The sequence below is a fragment of the Lynx rufus genome, unplaced genomic scaffold (genome assembly GCF_022079265.1).
Source record: "Lynx rufus isolate CCGP_SWC_20201006 ecotype Redwood Valley unplaced genomic scaffold, mLynRuf1.p SCAF_52, whole genome shotgun sequence".
In the NCBI taxonomy this organism is placed as follows: domain Eukaryota; kingdom Metazoa; phylum Chordata; class Mammalia; order Carnivora; family Felidae; genus Lynx; species Lynx rufus.
In genome coordinates, this window is record NW_025814870.1 from 467,976 (window position 1) to 488,111 (window position 20,136).

The window sequence follows — 20,136 nt, forward strand, 5'->3', positions numbered from 1 at the left end:
TGTTGAAATTAGGAAGTATGAGTCTTCCAACTTTTTTAGGGTTGTTTTGGCTATTTGGGGTCCCTTGAGATTCCATATGAACTTTAGGATGGGTTTTTCTGTTTCTGCAAAAAAAGAAGAAGAAGAAGAAGAAGAAGAAGAAGAAGAAAGAAAAGAAAAAAAGAAAACATTGGGATTTTGATAGGGATGGCATGAAATCTGTAGATTGCTTTGGGTAGTATTGACATCTTAACAATACCAAATCTTTCATTTCATGAATGTGGGATGTGTTTCCATTTAGGTCTTTAAATTCTTTCAGAAATGTTTTGTAGTTTTCATTGCAGAAGTCTTTCTCCTTGTTAATTCCGAAGAATTTTATTCTTTCTGATGCTACTGTCAATGGAATTGTTTTCTGTATTGACTTTGTATCCTGCTACTTTGTTGAATTTATTAGTTCTAATAGGTTTCTTTGTGTGTGGAATCTTTAACATTTTCTACATATAAAATCATGTCATCTGTAAACAGGGATCATTTTGTTTCTTCCTTTCTGATTTGGATGATTTTTGTATTGGTTTCTCATCTAATTTCTCTGGCTAGGATTTCTAGTACTATACTGAATAGAATTAGGAAAAGTCCTTGCCTTATTCCTGATCTAAGAGGAAAACCTTTCAGTCTTTTACCACTGAGTGTGATATTCACTGTGGGTTTGTCACATATGGCTTTTTATGTTGACTTCGTTTCATTCTATTAATAGTCGTTGGATGTTTTTTATTATGAAATGGTGTGGAATTTTGTTAAATGCTTTAGATGCATCAGTTGAGATGATAGTGTATTATCCCCTTTATTCTCTTAATGCTGTGTCTTATATTGATTGATTTTTGTATGTTGAACTATCCTTGGATTCTCAGAATAAATCCCACTGGGTCACCGTGTATAAATCTTTTCACGTGTTGCTGAATTTGGTTTGCTAGTATTTTGTTGAAGATTTTTGTATCAATGTTCATAAAGGTATCAGTCGGCAGTTTTCTTGTAGTGTCTTTGTCTGGCTTTGGTATCAGGGTAATTCTGACTTTAGAATGAGTTAGGGAGGGGCGCCTGGGTGGCTCAGTTGGTTAAGCGGCCGACTTCGGCTCAGGTCACGATCTCATGGTCCGTGAGTTTGAACCCCGCGTTGAGCTCTGTGCTGACGGCTCAGAGCCTGGAGCATGTTTCAGATTCTGTGTCTCCCTCTCTCTGACCCTCCCCCGTTCATGCTTTGTCTCTCGCTGTCTCAAAAATAAATAAACGTTAAAAAAATTAAAAAAAAAAGAATGAGTTAGGGAGTGATCTCTCCAATTTTTGGAAAGGTTTGAGGATTGGTGTTAGGAATTTAAAATTTTTTAAAAGGCAACATAACTTAAAAATCAGACTTCTGTTTTCCAGTCTAGCATGTAAGGAGTTTATAAGTCACCATTCCATGCTATCAATAAGTAAAAAGGTGAACAAATTGAAAAATCAACAACTCTTCTTAGGTCCATCAGAGAAGTGAAGTCACAGGGCAAATTGCTGCCTCCAAAATTAGAGATACTGGCTGGCAAACACAGAGTCGCAACTTACCAGAGCAGAACCCTGAGGCATAAATGTCTGTGGGAACCAGTGCTGAGGTAGGAAAACCTGAAGGTAAATTACGAACTACTGGAGACTCAGTGCAGGGTGTATGAGAGTTAAAAATCTCAGGGTGGCCTGAGGCCCCACATTTTTGTGCTTTTTACCTCTAGGAGTTCTACTAGGTCCTCATAGTGAATATCAGAAAAAAAAAACCTCTCCTCATGCTTTTAGCAGGGGAGGGGGAAATTATTTTGCCAGAGCCTAACACATTGCAATTTTAATCACAGCCTAATCCAACCAGGGGGAAGGGAAAACACAACATCAGTCTGCTTTAGCCTTCTACATGGAAGAGATACTCTCGCCTCCTCCTCTAACCATCCTGTTCCACCTAAAGAAGAAAACTTAGAGGCAACGGTGAAGTTCACAGTCCAGGGACACAGGCTCACCAAAAGACTGAAACCTAATCATATGACTATAGAATGCATCCTCTCCCCCCCACACCTCACCACTACATTACTAAAGATCTCATTTTTCACAGTTCCTTTTACCCAGGACAGCATGTCCACTTTTGAACAAAATATTGTAAGCCACACTAAAGGGCAAAAAAAACCCAACACAGTTTGAAGAGACTGAACAAGAAGCAGAACTACAACTAGAGTCAGTATGGCAGGAATGCTGGAAGTGTTAGACCAGGGACTTTTTAAAAACTGGGATTAACATGCTGAAGACTTTAATGGACAAAGTAAACAACATGCAAGAACAGATGGATAAGATAAGCATAAAAAAGGAAATTCTAAGAAAGAACCAAAACGAAATGCTAGAGATCAAAAACACTGCAATGCAAATGGAGAATGCCTTTGATACATGCACAAGTAGCCTGGATATGGCTGAGGAAAGAATCTCTGAGCTTGAAAATATGACAGTAGAAGCTTCCAAAACGTAGAAGCAAAGAGAAAAAAGAAACTGACAAAAACCAGAATAGGATATCCAAGGACTATGGGACAACTACCAAAGTTATAACATACACACAATGGGAATAGCAGAATAAAAAGAGAGAAAGGAACAGAAATAATATTTGAAGCAATAAGGAGAATTTCCCCCAAATTAATGTCATGTACCAAAACATACATCTAGGAAGCTCAGAGAACACCACGCAGGACAAATGCCCTGAAAAAACTATCTCTAGGCATATCTTTTCAAACTTTAGGAAATTAAGGATAAATAAAACATCTTGAAAGGAACCACAGGGAAAACACCTTACCTAAAGAGGAACAAAGAAAAGAATTACATCCAAATTCTCCTCAGAAACCAGGCAAGCTAGGGGCGCCTGGGTGGCGCAGTCGGTTAAGCGTCCGACTTCAGCCAGGTCATGATCTCGCGGTCCGTGAGTTCGAGCCCCGCGTCGGGCTCTGGGCTGATGGCTCAGAGCCTGGAGCCTGTTTCCAGTTCTGTGTCTCCCTCTCTCTCTGCCCCTCCCCCATTCATGCTCTGTCTCTCTCTGTCCCAAAAATAAATAAACGTTGAAAAAAAAATTAAAAAAAAAAAAGAAACCAGGCAAGCTAGAAGAGAGTGGAGTATTGCATATCTAAAGTGTTAAGAGAAAAAAAAAAATCAACCGACCTAGAATTCTGTACCTTGCAAAATTATCCTTTAACAGTGAAGGAGAAATAACAACTCTCAGACAAACAAAAATTGACGGAATTTGTTGCCAGTAGAGCTGTCTTACAAGAAATATTACAACCAACTATTCAGAGAGAAGGAAATTAATGTAGGTCAGAAATTCAGATCTACATAAAGAAAGGAAGAGCACTGAAGAATGAAAAAGTGAAGAGAGTATCCACCACAGAAGAGGCACCAAACCACCAAGTAGACTAACTTAGCCAGTTGGTATTAGCCAGCCTCTGTCATTGCAACTCCAATCCTGCCAAAATGGACATATGAATGGAGGAGCCATACGGGAAGCTATGCATGGGTGTGACATCACAGACTCACCAAAGCTCAAATGTCCAACTTTCCAGCAACAGAGACCAACACTAAGCCCCTGATATGTCACAATTCCTCAAAGAAACTCTTCAGATAATTAGTGAGCCTCAAGAAGCACCAATAAGCTCCCCCTAATAAACTTCCTGTGTGCGTGCACACACACGCACACACAGACACACACACAGAAAAAAGCAGACACTTTTTTTTTCATTTGTGTGCTTATAAAGCTATAAAATCACCCAAGGAAGCACAGATGTTATCATTATTTGAACAACGTTTGTTGGAAAGACTCGTTTTCATCTGAGTTGTTTTCAGACAATTCACTGTGAGCTGTAAATCTGTGGAAATGCCGCTGCCCAAGGTGACAGATATAAGTAGCAGAACATTGCTCAGAACTACTGAAAACTTAACAGGCACCAAGGTGCTTTACAGTGAAAGGGCAGGTATGAATCTGTAAGACGTCTTTTGTGAGGCACGCAGTTACCCCCCACCCCCCAACGGCACAGAAACACTGTGGCGAAGGCAGGAGGAGAGAGCATCCAGGTACACGTGAGAGTGGAACCAGCCGGTCGGTGTTCGAGTTTGTGTCCCTGGAGCTCTGATGAGGGATGTGGCCCAGAGATGTGTGTTTGAACGAGGCTGGTGTGAACTAAAAACGCAGACAGCGCAGACCTCGCACGTGAGTTTCCGGGAGTCACCCCGAGCAGCAACGGCGCAGAATGGGTGAAAGATGAGGGCCACACACAGACACAGCAGCCGGCCGCTCACAGGAGGAGGCTCCGTGAGCCCCAGACGATGTCAAAATCAAGACAGAAAGGATTCGCTGAGCAAACGAGCGAGATCTCCTTTTCAGAAGACACAAGGGTTTCAGTGAGCCCGCACCTAATAGGTTGGCATCCGTTCACATGAAGTAAAGACTGATGGAGGCACGAGGAGAAGCTGGCCAACCTACAGTCACCAAGGAAGACCTGAGGACCTCCGAGGGATCCAGGGGCACACTGGCTAAAAACGCCCCTTGAAACCGTGCGTTGTTTGGAGTAGACCTGTCTCAAGGAGACCAACTGCGGTGGGGCCGAGGTGAGACTGACTTAATGCTCACCTCCCTAGCCTCCCTCCCCTCCCTCCCTTCCCAGGGAGCGCTGCATTTCACTGCACTCCCGGGTTTCCAGGACACCCAAGACAGCACGACGTCATGGGAGCAGCTCTGCCAACTCAGGGCCATGACAAATGACTTTCTGTACTGGCTGAGGGCCAGGGGCCAGGGTACTGATAAGGAAGCTCTCCCAGAAAAAGGAGCTGATTTAAGGAGGAAGGAATGAAGATCTGCATGGACCAGTGGGCACAAGCAGGCTGCATGAGCAGCTTGTCAGAGACCCATGTCATTCACTCCTGTTCTACTGATACCTCTACTTCAAGTCACACCCATCGCCATGTGAGGGATTCCTGATGACCAGTTGCTAGCAGAGGAAGAACCCTCAGCTTTATTTACAGATGGCTCAGCTTGATATGCACATACTAGCCAATGTTATCGAAAGGTAACATTTTGTGTAGAAAGAGAATTGGCCTGAGGTGCAAACATATACAGACTAATGGACAGCAGCAAATGGTTGGCTGTCTAGCCAGGCGCCTAGAAGTAACAGGACTGGAATATCGGGGAGGAGCATATCTGGGGTAAAGACATATCAATGAGTGGGCACAAAACAGAAAGATCTTCGTGTCATACATTAATGCCACCATAGAGCTTCTACCCTGGAAGAAACACAAAACAATAATGTAGACAAAATGACTGGCAATTAACATCAGCCAGCCTCTGTATGGGCCACCACAGTGCTGGCAAAATGTGAGGTAAGTGGCGATGCGGGTAGGGGAGAGAATTTATGCATGGATCCAAAACCATAGGTTCCCACTAAGGCCAATCTACCTAGTGCTACCCCTGAAAGTCCAACTTGCCAGCAGCAGAAACCAATGCTGGGTGCCCAATATTGCACTGTCCATCATGGAGACCAGCCAGCTCGTCAGTGGCAAGTTGACTGCACTGGACCCCTTCCATCCTAGAAGGGACAGCACTTCATTGTGATAGAGACATGTAAGTGTTTAGTCTTTCCTGCCTGCAAGTCCTCAGCCAGCCCTGCTATCTGAGCTGTTACAGAGCGTTCGATTCACTGATGTGGGATCCCTTACAACATCATGTCTGACCAGGTGACCCACTGTACGACAAAGTAGGTGCTGGAGTGGGCCCCTGACCATGACATCCATTGGGTTTATCACATGTTGCCACATCCAGGAGCTGCCAGACAGAGAGAGCAGTGAAGTAATTTCTTAAATCACAGCTAAAACTCCAACTTGGGGCCCTGTGAAGATGGAGGGCCAACTTCCAAGGTGCTGTACATGCTGTACATGCGCTGATGGTTCTGTATCCCTGGGCTAGGAACCAAAGAAGGGCAGCAAAAGCAGCTCAGCTTACTATCACCCCACTGTGACCCTCCTGGGGAATCTGTGCCACCCCTCTCTACAGCTCTGAGCTCAGCAGTGTAGAAGGTCCCCACAGCAGAAACGCTAAAGTCTCAATGAGTGAAAAATTGGGGGGCCACCTGGGGCTACTCATACCAAAGGGGCAACAGGCCAGAAGAGGAGTCCTGGGGGCATGATTACAAGGCGGGAAGCAGGGGTAGGGTACTGTCACACGCCAGGCAGCAATGTGCCCCTTCCCAAGGGCGGCCACCCTGCCTGAGAGGCAAGGTGCAGGCCCCTGGGACCTGGAGAAGCTGCCGCACAATACCAGTGAGGACGCGGCAGATGAGCAGATGAGCGGGTGGGGGCGGTGACGAAGACAGACAGGAACTGGTTCCAGGTTCCAGGAGCCACCACCGGGCCTGTGGTCACGCCCCGCACAAGCTGAACCAGAAATCCCCTTTCCCAAAGCAGCCCGCAGGCCCTTCCCGGAACAGGCCACGCCCCCCTTTCGGACCAGCCCACAGGCCCTCCTCGCTGCAGGCCACGCCCCCTCCCAAAGCCTCCCGCAGGCCCTTCGAGGAACAGGCCACGCCCCCTTCCTGGGAGCCGCCCCCCTACTCCCAGGATAGCCGGTGCTTCATGATGGATCAGGAGGAAGCAGAAAAGTCTGGCCCCGTTGGCCCAAATGGGGCAACTCAGAACGGTGGTTCCGGCTCCAGAGCTCCCGGTAGGGTCGCCCTGCACTGCTGTCCAGCTTCTCCCCGTGCCCACCCCTGCTTTTTCCCTGTCCTTCCCTTCCCTTCCCCAGGACTGGTCCTGTGTAGGCGCACTCTAAAAAAACTTCTTGCACGTTAATCTCTGTGGCACAGTCAGCTTCCAGGGAACCCAACCCCATGGTATTAACTCATATTTAAATGTGCTCTAATTTCATCCATCTCTAAAAATTTTCATGGCACTAGCTTCGGTATAGACCTACACGGTTTTTAGTCGTGTAATAACATTATCTGGTACCCATGTCATCAAGTGCACTCCTCTCTTCAGTCCATTTGTGCCATCTCCTGGCCACTTTGACACTTACGTCCTTCCACAGTCATCAATCAACTCGTCCCTAATTTGTTCCCTTTTCGCTTTTTCCAAATTGTCTCCTTGGTTCTGTAGGGTCTATTCCACCCAGTTTCTCCATTTCAAGAGATAGGTATTTTTACATCCCTAGCATAGTGCTTCCACTTTAATATTTCTGACTAAAATGAAAATTTAAGACACAGAAAATGTTTACTAGATGAACAACTTGGAAGAACAAAGAGGGAACAGGATCAAGAGCACACAGAAAACACTTTTTTCTCCCTCTAAGGAAAGAGGCAAAAATCAGAGGCTAAAGAGATAAGTTTGTGGGACAAAGAAACAGAAGGCCTAGACCCTATTCCAAAGGAACATGGTCCACAGTAGGGACACTATTCAAAGGGACACACCAGACATTCCTAAGAGCACTCGCACCATTCATGTATGTGATTCAGTTCTGAGATGAGCGTATACGGGACCATGTATAGATCTCCAGGCTAAGACCTTTTCTATCAGAGTGAATAGTTTCCACTGAAGCAGAAACACGTGATGTATGTGCCTGTCTCAATTTCGGGGTAATCTGCACAATAAGTGACAAAATGTTCCAGGGTTCAAGGGTTTTACTCCTTCCTAACTTCTGTGGGATTTTGTTTGTGCATTTCCCTTGGGATTTCATATATAAATCTTGCCAAATATATTTGGCAACAATGTCCTTCACATGAACTGTTCTTTCACATTTTATCTAAAACTAATCGGAAAACCTATTATATTCCCTGACCTTTGCTTAGAAGTTGAGCAGCTGCAGGAACAGATAATATAAAACTGAATTTCCCCAGATGTTTATTTCAAAATTTGGCAGAGCTTGTCAGGATGTGTCCAGAGTCAGTTTATCCTGTTAATCGGTATCAAAATAATCTAGACTATAAAATAGTATCATCAAAATAAAAATTCTATTCACTTTTTCCTGGTAAAAATACATGTGACTGCCTACACAACAAAAGAAGGCTAGATAACAAGTACACCGTTTTCTCCATTCAATTAAACTTTATACTATTATTCACTATGCCTCAGACTGCATGCTAGATGGAAGATACAATACAAAGTACAATGTATTGGGGCACCTGGGTGGCTCAGTCAGTTAAACATCTAGCTCTAGATTTCAGCTCAGATCATGATCTCGTGGTTCGGGGGTTCAAGTCCCGTGTTGGGCTCTGTGCTGACAACAGTCAGCCTGCTTGGGATTCTCTCTCTCTCTGCCCCTCCCTGCACTTGCACTCCCTCAAAGTACAAATTTCTTAATAATTTTTAACAATGCCAACATTAATGGATAAGTGGCTAATTGTTCAGTTACATATCAGGCCTCTACTTTAGGGTCATTAACACTTCACAACTGCAAGCCATATAAACTATAGAAAGTACTTGAATCCATTCCTCACATCACACACAAAAATTAACTCAGTGTATTAAAGGCCTAAATGTAAGAGCTAATATTATAAAACTCTTGGGAGCAAATATGGGTATAATTCTGTGTGACCTCACATTTGGCAATAGTTTCTTAGATATGACATCAAAAGCACAAACAACCAAAGGGAAAAAAAATAGACGAATTGGACTTCATCAAAATGAAAAACTTTGTGCTGGGAGAAAATATTCAAAACAGGTACATCTGAAAATGTATCCAGAATATATACAAAATCCTTAAAACTACAAAATAACAAGACATACAATGCAATTTTAAAATATGCCAGCGGCACCAGGATGACTCAGTTAAGCGTCCAACTCCTGATTTCAGCTCAGGTCACGATCTCATGGTCGTGACATCAAGCCCTGCATTAGGCTGCGTGCTAAGCATGCAGCCTTGCAGCCTGCCTGGGATTCTCTCAATCTCTCTCTCTCTCTCTCTCTCTCTCTCTCTCTCTGCCCTTCTCCCCAGCTCACATGCTCTCTTTCTTTCTTTCTCTAAAATAAAAAATAAAATGAAATAGGCCAAAGATCTGAACAGACATTTCATCAAAGAAAATATAGGAACAGCCAATCACACATGCAAAGATGCTCAGAATCTTTAGTTGTCAGAGAAATGCAACATCAAGTGTTATCCAGGATGTGTTGCAACTGGCACTCTCATGTGTTGTTGGGTAGGAGCAGAAAATGGTACAACCTTTCTAGAAAATCTGTTGGCAGTGTCTTACACTTAAACATGCATTTACCATATGATCCAGCAATTTCATTCCTGGATATTTAACCAAGATAAATGAGAACACATGTCCACACAAAAGCTTGTACAGGAATGCTCATAGCTGGTTTATTAGCCCCCAAATTGGAAATAATCCAAAGGTCCATGTGGCAGTGAATGGATATACAGATCGTGATATATTCCCATAACAATGGAGCAGTAAGCAGCAATACAAAGACTAAAACTACTTCGTGCAGTAATCTGGATGAACATCCAAATCATGATGATAAAGATAAAAGGCCAGACACTGAAGAGTGCATACTATATAATTCTAATGATGTAAAAAAATTAAAAAGTAAAAAATGAATCCAGAAAGCAGCTTGTGGGCAAGGGCCAGATCAGGGTGGGGAGACCCACTGAAAAGTTGCAGAATGATAGACATAAATGTTCTATCTGTTGATTAAGGTGGTAATTACATAACTTGTATGCACTTGTCAAAACTTATCAAACTGTACATTTAAAATCTGTATGTTTCATTGTATGTAAATTATACCTGGGGTAGGCAAAATTTTGTTTCCCTTAACCTTTGCTCTTTGGTGTTATGCCCATGAATATGTTACATGGCAAAAGAAATATTGCAGGTGGAATTGAGGTTGCTAATCAGCTGATCCTGTGAGGGGGACATTATCTTGAAATATCTGGATGGATCCAATATAATCATGAAAATTCTTAAATGTGGAAGAGGAAGGCAGAAAATGACAGAAAGATATGGTGGAAGTCAAACAGATTTAAAGCATGAGAGAGACTTGGAACTTCAGAGAAGGGACTAAATTACAAATGAGTCTGGAAGTGGATTCTCCTCCAGTAACAAGGGCAGCCTTGTCCACAACTTAATTTTGGTCTTGCAAAAGATGTGGTATACACACACACACACACACACACACACACACACACACACACACACAATGGAGTATTACTCGGCAGTCAAAAAGAATGAAATCTTGCCATTTGCAACTAGTGGATGGAACTATAGGGTATTATGCTAAGTGAAATTAGTCAGAGAAAGACAAATATCATATGACTTCACTCATGTGAGAAATTTAAGAGACAAAATAGATGAACATAAGGGAAGGGAAGCAAAAATCATATAAAAACAGTGAGGGGGACAAAACATAAGAAACTCTTAAATACAGAGAATAAACAGAGGGTTGCTGGAGGGGTTATGGGAGGGGGGATGGGCTGAATGGGTAAGGGGCATTAAGGAAACTATTCCCGAGATCATTGTTGCACTATATGCTAACTAACTTGGATGTAAATTAAAAATTCATTAATTAATTTAAAAAGTTTTGGTCTTGTGTGACCCTGAGCAGAGTGGCTAGTAGAGTCCACCTGGGTTCTGACAAACTAAAACTATGAGATAATAAATGGGTGTTGTTGCAAGCTGTGAACTTTGAGTAATTTGTTACACAGCAATAACAAACTATTATGATACTCAAAGTTGATCCAAATACTAAAAAATAACTTCACAAGAAGATAAAAAATGTAATTAAAAATGATGCTCCTAAATGAAGTTGGTTATTTCAAAAAATTAATAAACTTGATAAGTCTCTAGCCAGACTTATCAAAAAGAAAAAAAGGACCCAAATAAATAAAAGCACAAATGAGAGAGGAGAAATGACAACCAACACCACAGAGATACAATTACAAGAGAATCTTTTGGAAAACGGTATGTCAACAAATTGGACAACTTGAAAGAAATGGACAAATTCCTAGAAACCTATAAACTACCAAAATGAAAACAGGAAGAAATAAAAAACTTGAACAGACAATAGCCAGCAAAGAAATTGAATCAGTAATCAAAAATCTCCCAACAAACAAAAGTCCAGGGCCAGATGGCTTCACAGGTGAATTCTACCAAATATTTAAAGAAGAGTTAACACCTATTCTCTAACTATTCCAAAAAATAGAAAAGGAAAGAAAACATTTAAATTCATTCTATGAGGCCAGCATTGCCCTGATCCCCAAACCAGATAAATCCCCCACTAAAAAAGAGAATGACAAGCCAGTATCCCCAGTATCCCTGATGAACATGGATGCAAAAAATCTCAATAAAATACTAGCAAACCAAATCCAACAATACATTAAAAGAATCATTTACAACACTCAAGTGGGATTTATTCCTGGGTGGCAAGGGTGGTTCAATATTTGCAAATCAATCAATGTGATACATCACATTAATAAAAGAAAGGATAAGAACCGTGCATATGATCTTCTCAACAGACACAGAAAAAGCACTTGACAAAGTACAACATCCATTCATGATGAAAATCTTAAGTGAAGGAGGTTTAGAGGGAACATACCTCAACATTTTAAAGGCCATATATGAAAAACCCACAGCTAATGTTATCCTAAATGGGGAAAACCTGAGAGCCTTTCCTCTGTGGTCAGGAACACGACAGGGATGTCCACCCTCATCACTGTTATTCAACATAGTACTAGAAGTCTTGGCCTCAGCAATCAGACAAGAAGAAGAAATAAAACGCATCCAAATCAGCAAGGAAGAAGTCAACCTTTCACTATTTGCAAATGACATGATAGTCTATATAGAAAACCCTGAAAGACTCCTCCAAATAACTGCTAGACCTGATATACAAGTTCAGTAAAATCGCAGGGTACAAAATCAACATACAGAAATGTGGTGCATTTCTATAGACCAATAATAAAGCAGCAGAAAGAGAAATTAAGGAATAAATCCCTTTTACCACTGCACCAAGAATAAGAAGATAACTGGGAATAACCTAACCAAAGAGCTGAAAGGCTTGTACTCTGAAAACAATAAAACACTGATGAACAAAATTGAAGACATCACAAAGAAATGGAAAGACATTTCTTGATCATGGACTGGAAGAACAAACATTGTTAAAATGTCTGTACTACCCAAAGCAATCTACACATTTAATGCCATCTCTATTAAAATACCAATAGCAGAGGCACGTGGTGACTCAATTGGCTGAGCATCCAACTTCTGCTCTGGTCATGATCATGTGGTTTGTGAGTTTGAGCCCCACATCAAGCTCTTTGCTTGACATCTCGGAGCCTGATTGTATTCTCTGTCCCCCTTCTCTCTGCTCCTCCCCAACTTGTTCTCTTTCTTCTAAAAAAAAAAAAACATTAAGGGCACCTTTTGGGATGAGCACTGGGTGTTGTATGGAAACCAATTTGTCAATAAACTTCATATAAAAAAAAAATATGCAGGCATACCTCAGAGGTATTGTGAGTTTACTTCCAGACCAGCACAATAAAGGAAATATCGCAATAAAAAAAAACAAAAACAAAAACAAAAACATTAAAAAATGCCAATAGCATTTTTCACAGAGCTAGAACTAACCTAAAATTTGCATGGAATCACAAAAGACCCCGAATAGAAAAAGCGACCTTGAAAAAGAAGATCAAAGCTGGAGACATCACAATTCTGGACTTCAAGTTATATCACAAAGCTGTAGTGATCAAAACAGTATGGTACTCACACAAAAACAAACACATAGATAAATGGAACAGAACAGAGAACCCAGAAATGAACCCACAACTATATAGTCAATTAATCTTTGACAAAGCAGGAAAGAGTATCCAATGGGAAAAAAGACAGTCTCTTTAACAAATGGTTCTGGGAAAACTGGACAGCGACATGCAGAAGAATGAACCTGGACCGCTTTCTTACACCAGACACAAAAATAAATTCAAAATGGATAGAAGAGGGGCGCCTGGGTGGCGCAGTCGGTTAAGCGTCCGACTTCGGCCAGGTCACGATCTCGCGGTCCATGAGTTCGAGCCCCGCGTCAGGCTCTGGGCTGATGGCTCAGAGCCTGGAGCCTGTTTCCGATTCTGTGTCTCCCTCTCTCTCTGCCCCTCCCCCGTTCATGCTCTGTCTCTCTCTGTCCCAAAAATAAATAAACGTTGAAAAAAAAAATTAAAAAAAAAAAACAAAAAAACAAAATGGATAGAAGATCTCATTGTGAGACAGGAAACCATCACAATCCTAGAGAACTCAGGTAGTAACCTCTTTGACATTGGCCATATCAACTTCTTACTAGATACCTCTCTGGAGGCAAGGGAAGTAAAAGCAAAAATAAACTACTGGGACTATGTGAAAATAAAACGCTTCTGTATACTGAAGGGAATAATCAATAAAACTAAAAGGCAATCTATGGAATGGAAGAAGATATTTGCAAATGACATATCATATCTGATAAAGGGTTAGTATCCAAAATATATAAAGAATTCATCAAACTCAACACCCAAAAATGAATCATCTATTTAAAAAATGGGCAGAGGACATGAATAGACATTTCTCCAAAGAAGACATCCAGATGGTGAACAGACACATGAAAAGATGCTCAACATCACTCATCATCAGGGAAATACAAATCAAAACTACAATGGGATATCCCCTCTATCAGAATGGGTAAAATCAACAACACAAGAAACAACAAGTATTGGTGAGGATGTGGAGAAAGGGGAACCCTCTTGCTTTGTTGGTGGGAATGCAAACTTGTGCCTCCACTGTGGAAAGCAGTACAGAGGTTCCTCGAAAAGTTAAAAATGGAACTACCTTATGATCCATGAATCACCCTACCAGGTATTCACTTAAAGGATACAAACGTACTAATTCAAAGGGATACATGCACCTCGATGTTTATAGCAGCATTATGTACAATAGCCAAATTATGGAAAGAGCCCAAGTGTCCATTGACTGAGGACGGGATAAAGAAAATGTGGCATATATAAACAGTGGAATATTACTGGGCCGTAAAAAGAATGAAATCTTGCCATGTGCAATGACATGGATGGAGCTAGATAGAGTATAATGCAAAGCAAATCAGTCAATTAGAGAAAGACAAACACCATACGATTTCACTCATATGTGGAATTTAAGAAACAAAACAGATTAGCAAATGGAAAAAGACAAACCAAGAAACAAACTCTTAACTATAGAGAACAGATGGATGGTTAGCAGAGGAGAGGTGGAAGAGGGGTGAAACAGGTGATGGGTACTAAGGAGGGTACTTGTGATGAGCACTGGGTGTTACAAGGAAGTGTTGAATCACTCTATGGTACACATAAAACCAATATTACACTGTATGTTAACTAACTGGAATTTAAATCGAAACTTTAAAAAAAAAGAAAAAGAACAAAAATCATGCTCCTAAATGAAACCAAAGAAGATATTGCAAGCTATTAAAACAATGAAAACTTTGTAACATAACCTGTGGGATATGGAAAACTTGTTCTCAGAGAAAAATATATAGTTTTAAATGCCTTCACTATTAAAAACAAAAGACAAAAAATATGTTACTTTTCCTAAGATATTAGAAAAAGTACAGCACAATAAGCCAAAAGAAACAAAGAGATCGGTCATAAAGATAAAATCTAAAAACCAATCAAACACTAAAAAATAACTGGGAAGAACAAAGAAACTTAGAGGCTCATCTTTGAAAAGACCATCACCAACAACAAAACAGACAAATCCCTTGCAAACCTGTTTATGGAAAAAAGATAAAGAGCAGAGATATAGGAATTTAAGAAAAATAAAGGGCCCATAACTATAGATAAGGTGGTGTAAAAGAATCCTGAGAGAACGCTCTATGCAATACAGTGGCAACAGAACTGAAAAAATAAAGGAAGTGATTACCTGGGGAGATATAAAATTATTAAATCTGACTACAAAAAAAGTTGAAACTTGATTTGACTAATTATTACAGAAGAGCCTCAAGAGATGATTAAAGATATTGCAAATGTCACTTGGACCAAAGAAAAAGATGGAGCACTTACCAGTTCATCTGATAAAGCCAATACAATTTTAATCACAAAACCTAAGAACAGTAAACAATAAAGCTATAATCAGAGTCACAGGATAAAGGCAGACAGTGTTTACCTCTGCTGCCCTCTGCTCTGTTGACTGCCCTATAGAAGGGTGCTATAAAGGCACACAGTATTTAAAGAAATATTAGCTCATAGAACCCAGCGATAATCAAGTTATATGAACATTAGATTGTAGTCCAAGAATGTAAGGGTATTCAGTGTCAGAAAATCTATGAACATAATCCATTTATCAATCAACATATTAAGAAATAAAATTTAGATGATGCTAGATGCTGAAGTCACTTCTAATAAAAGTTTTATGGCAAATTGGAATAGAAGTAACAACGGCCATTTATCCAAAACAAACAGCAAATGTTATTCCAAACAGCAAAACATTAAGACTGTTTCAAGTAAAATCATGAAGTGGTGCTTTCATTACTAATATTTAACATTTTCTTGTATTTTCTAATAAATTCAAGAAGAAGATAAAAAAAGAATTGGTTATAAACATTGGAATAGAGCTATAATCTCATTTTGCTCATTTCACATAAGATTCAATATTGTAGTGTAAAATTACTAGCATTAATAAGAGAATTCTCTAAGGTACCTAGATTCAGTGTGAATATAAACAGATAGAAAGGTGACTTTTTATATGCCCTTCTGGTCCCAGGATTATGGCCAAAGGGATATCAGTGTCACCAGGAATAATTTGGAGGTCACCAAGGACTTATTTTAAAGTGTTTTCAAGTCTGACCGAGAACGCTGACATTTGGGGAAAGGAAAAAAACAAAAAACAAAAAACAGATAGCTTTTCTCTATTCTGATACTAAACATCAAGAAATAGAAATAGGAGAAAAAAATTTTATTAACAATAGCAAAATGTATATAAAATGCATAGAGATAACTGTAATGATAAATTGCTTCTGTTTATTATATTCATAAAATTAATGTAGAAGTTTAATAAAATTCCAATTAAAATCACAACAGGACTTTTAACAACAGGACTTCTTTTTAATTGGAAAAATTTTTAACATTTTTACATAGAGGAATAAAATGCATAATAAAATGCTAAGAAAGGTAAAAAAAAAAAAAAAAGAGCAGCAAGGACTGAGTCCACTAGCCAGGTATTAGAAGATTAGGCATTTTATTCTTCCACTGTAATCAAATCAGTATGGTATTGGCATAGCAAGATCAAAGTTAGTTCAATGCATCCAGAAATAGATACTAGTATATTTGAGAATTTTTAAAAAATGTTTTAATGTTTATATCTGAAGGAGAGAGATACAGAGCATGAGTGGGAAGGGACAGAGAGAGAGGGAGACACAGAATCCGAAGCAGGCTCCAGGCCCTGCGCTGTCTCCACAGAGCCCAACACGGGGCTAGAACTCACAAACCATGAGATCATGACTTGAGCCAATGTTGGGCACCCAACTGACTGAGCCAGCCAGGTGCCCTGTATATATGAGAAATTTATATGATGAATGTGTTTATTCGAATCAGCAGTAAAAGATGTATTATTTGATAAATGGTGCCACTGCAATAGGGCTACTGATCTGGATAGAAATAAAACTAGACAGAAGTGGGATACCATATGCAAATATACCCACTTCTATACCATATGCAAATATAAATATCAGATGAATTGACACCAGAAATGTAAAAAGCAAAACAATAAAAATCTTGCAAGAAGATCTGGGAGAATACACATACAACCTTGATGAGCAGAAAATGGTTTTAACCAACACTGGCCACTCTGAAGATATGAAAGAAAAGGTAGATACACTTGAGCATAAATTTTTAAAAATTTTATTAAAAGTTATAAACAAACAGTAGACAATAGGTCTTGGGGGAAATTGCTCTGTGCGCTAGTATATTAATGCAATATAATAAAGGGATAATACTTGTGATAATAAAAGAGCTTTTGTAATTAAAAAAAATAAAAGAGCCCAAAGAAAAATGGGCAAAACATAGAATAGCCAAATCTCAAAATATAAATGCAAGAGCCAACAGGCACTTGAAAAGATGTTCAACCTAAGAAATAAAAGGATTAAATTAAATGACAATTAAAGTAATGACACAGTATCATTATACCCCAATTGACAAAAAGTTAAAAAACAAAATAACACTTAATGATGTGAAAGCTGGGAGATGGTCACTTGCATACATTGATAGCAGAAATGTTTGAAGAGTTCTGGCCTTTCTGGAAGTTAAAAACAAATAGAAAATATTCCCTTCATTCCTGTAACATATTCCTCTTGAGAATGAGTCCCAGAGGAATAAAACCACCGTATGTAATGATATAGGAGATAATGACCAAAAAATGGAAATAATATGGAACCTTATATGGTCATTAAAAAGAATGAACTGAAGCTATGCCAATTGACTTAGAATTATACTAGGTGTTAATGAGAGAGTGAAGTGTGTGTAATACCCCATTTTTGTAAAACAATGACCAACAAAACCTTTATTTGCATATATATGTGTATGTGTGTGTGCACGAGTCTATACTATCATCCTAGGGTTATCTGGTTGGGGACAGGCAAGAAGGGGGCTAATGTAGAAGGAGGGTCGGGAGCCAAACAGAAAGGACAAAAAAGACTATAAAGTACGTATGACATCACAGTTAATATTAAATTGCCATTATAGATGTATTGGGGTTAAATCTGTATGATACACCTTTAAAGAAAACAAAAAAAAATGTAAAATAAACGATTTCAGCACTCAACTCAATAAGCAATAAATCAGCGAAATGAACCAAAGGAAATTAGGAAGAAGGAATGAATTCATGAAAGTAAAAGTAGAAATTGATAGAACCAAAAGATTGTTCCTGACAAGATCAATACAATTGAGACACTTTCCGGAAATATTATTTTTAAGAGAAGGAAAGAGGAAATACACAATATAAGAATGAAAAAGGAAACAGAACTACAGACAAAGAACAGTTGAACAACATCACAAGACTATTATGTGACTTGATACCAATACATTATCAAATCTAGGGATGACAGATTCCTTTCTAGGAAAATGTATACAACAAAATTCGACTGAAGAAGAGGCAGAGAAATCTGAATAAATCAATGATCATACATAATATCGAAAAAATTATTTAATACTAGTCTCCCCAAATGCACTGCAACCCAAAAAGATGAAAAGCTTCTCAACTCATGGCTAATCCTTAAACCAAAACCGGGCAAAGATATCAAAACCACACCACACCCACACAGAAGTACAGACTAAAGTTGTGGGTAATATTGATGGGATCTCATGGCTCTGCTTCTCTGGATGGAAACTTGGGGGTAGGCTGGGGGAAGTTTTGTTCTCTCTCAGGCTCCTTGCCTCCTTGTTCTCCCTCTACTCTGCGGTCTGGTTTCCAGAGTGGCGGCATGTGACAAAGAGAAGCAATGGACAAAACAGAGCAACATATCAACAAATAGTTCAGATCTGTGACAACAATTGGCAATTAGCATTTGTGATATCACATATAACCAGCATCACAGCTATCCTAACCTGATGTCTGCACCTTCCTCCAACCAATCACATTCTCACAGTCCTGACTGGACCCTGTAGAACATGCCATTACCTTGTGTCCACGTGCAGCTCACTGAGCAGTTCACTTTGCATATAGTCCCAGGACAGTTCCACTGCGCCCAGGTAGTATTTTCTTGTGGCACTGAAGCTGAATGGCAAAAGGCACAGAAAGAAGCAGGTGGAGAGTTCTATTTGCATGGCTCGTATTGCTAGAAAATGTTCAACTGAAGAAGCGAAAGAATACTTTTCCTCTAAAATATCTTCAGCTCCCAGGAGAAAAAAGGTAAATTTTCTATGATTTAGAGAAAAGTCCCAAAATTTTTGCTGTGAATTTTAGGGAACTTTACCTGCTGGATATTACAGCAGCATTAGCAGTAAGCAGTAACAGATAAGATTGCTTCCTTTGTGGCAGTGGGAAGCAGCCACAGGAAGAACCGAATAGGAAAAGGGAGGCTGAGCTAAATCTTAACCCATTCACTTCTGAGAGTGGTAGGGACACAAGAATGCTGCTTTAGCAGAACCTTTAAGGAAAGGAAGAGAGGGACGGAGAGGTCAAGGTGAAGAGGAGCTTTAATGTGCATTCATATTCCTAGCCTAGTCCAGCCTTCTTCCTTAGTAGCAGCAGCAGCAGCAGCAGCAGCAAGAGGTCTGGATGTTGTTGGAGATTCTGGAATCCGCTTGCACAAACAAGAGTAACCAGTATTCTAATAGTCTCCCTGTTTCTGCCCTTACCCCTCGAATAGCCGCCACCAAGTGACTTTTTAAAACTATAAAGCAGGGGTGCCTGGGTGGCTCAGTCAGTTAAGCTTCCGACCCTTGATTTCGGCTCAGGTCATGATCTCAGGGTTCATGAGTTCAAGCCCCACGTGGGGCTCTGTGCTGACAATGTGGAGCCTGCTTGGGATTCTCTTTCTCTCACTCTCTCTCTCTCTCTCCAAAAATAAAGAAATAAACATCAAGAAAAAACACAAAAAAATAAAACTATAAACCAGATCATGTCACTCCTTTGCTCAGAACCCTCCACTGGCCTCTGACTTCACTCAGAGTAAAATCCTACGTCTTTACCATGGTCTAGAGTATCTCCCATGATCTGCACGGCCCTTTCCTCCAGACCTCTTGCGGCCTCATATCACTATGGCTACTGGCCTTCTTGCTCTTCCTTAAAATATGAAGCACTCTCTTGCACCTAGACCTTAGCACTTGCTATTTTCTCTACCTAAAACACCTTTCCCCCAGACCTCTACACATTTCCACTTCCATATCTCCTTCAAGTCTTGGCTCACATCTCGCCTTCTCAATGAGCTTAAACATGGCCCACCACATTTATGTTGTAAGTTGTCTACCCCCACCGGCACTACTGATAAGGCTCCTGGCTTCAGTTCTGTAGATAGCACTCATAACCACCCAGCATTCATGTATTTTTTTTAATCCTGCATTGTAGTTACCTGATGCTTAAGTTGGTTTGCATTGAGGTATGGGATATATCTCCTTACATGAAAAGGTAGCGGTGCTGA

At 40.2% G+C, this 20,136-nt stretch overlaps 1 protein-coding gene across 1 annotated transcript in view; it reads right to left on the reverse strand.

Annotated features, from left to right (window-relative positions):
• The window catches only part of F8 (coagulation factor VIII), a 126,398-nt gene extending 107,578 nt beyond the window's left edge, over positions 1–18,820 (reverse strand). The window contains exon 1 of the mRNA XM_047100732.1: positions 18,675–18,820. Coding sequence (XP_046956688.1) covers positions 18,675–18,820 — 146 coding nt within the window. The remainder of the gene's footprint in view (positions 1–18,674) is intronic.
• Between the last annotated feature and the right edge of the window lie 1,316 nt (positions 18,821–20,136).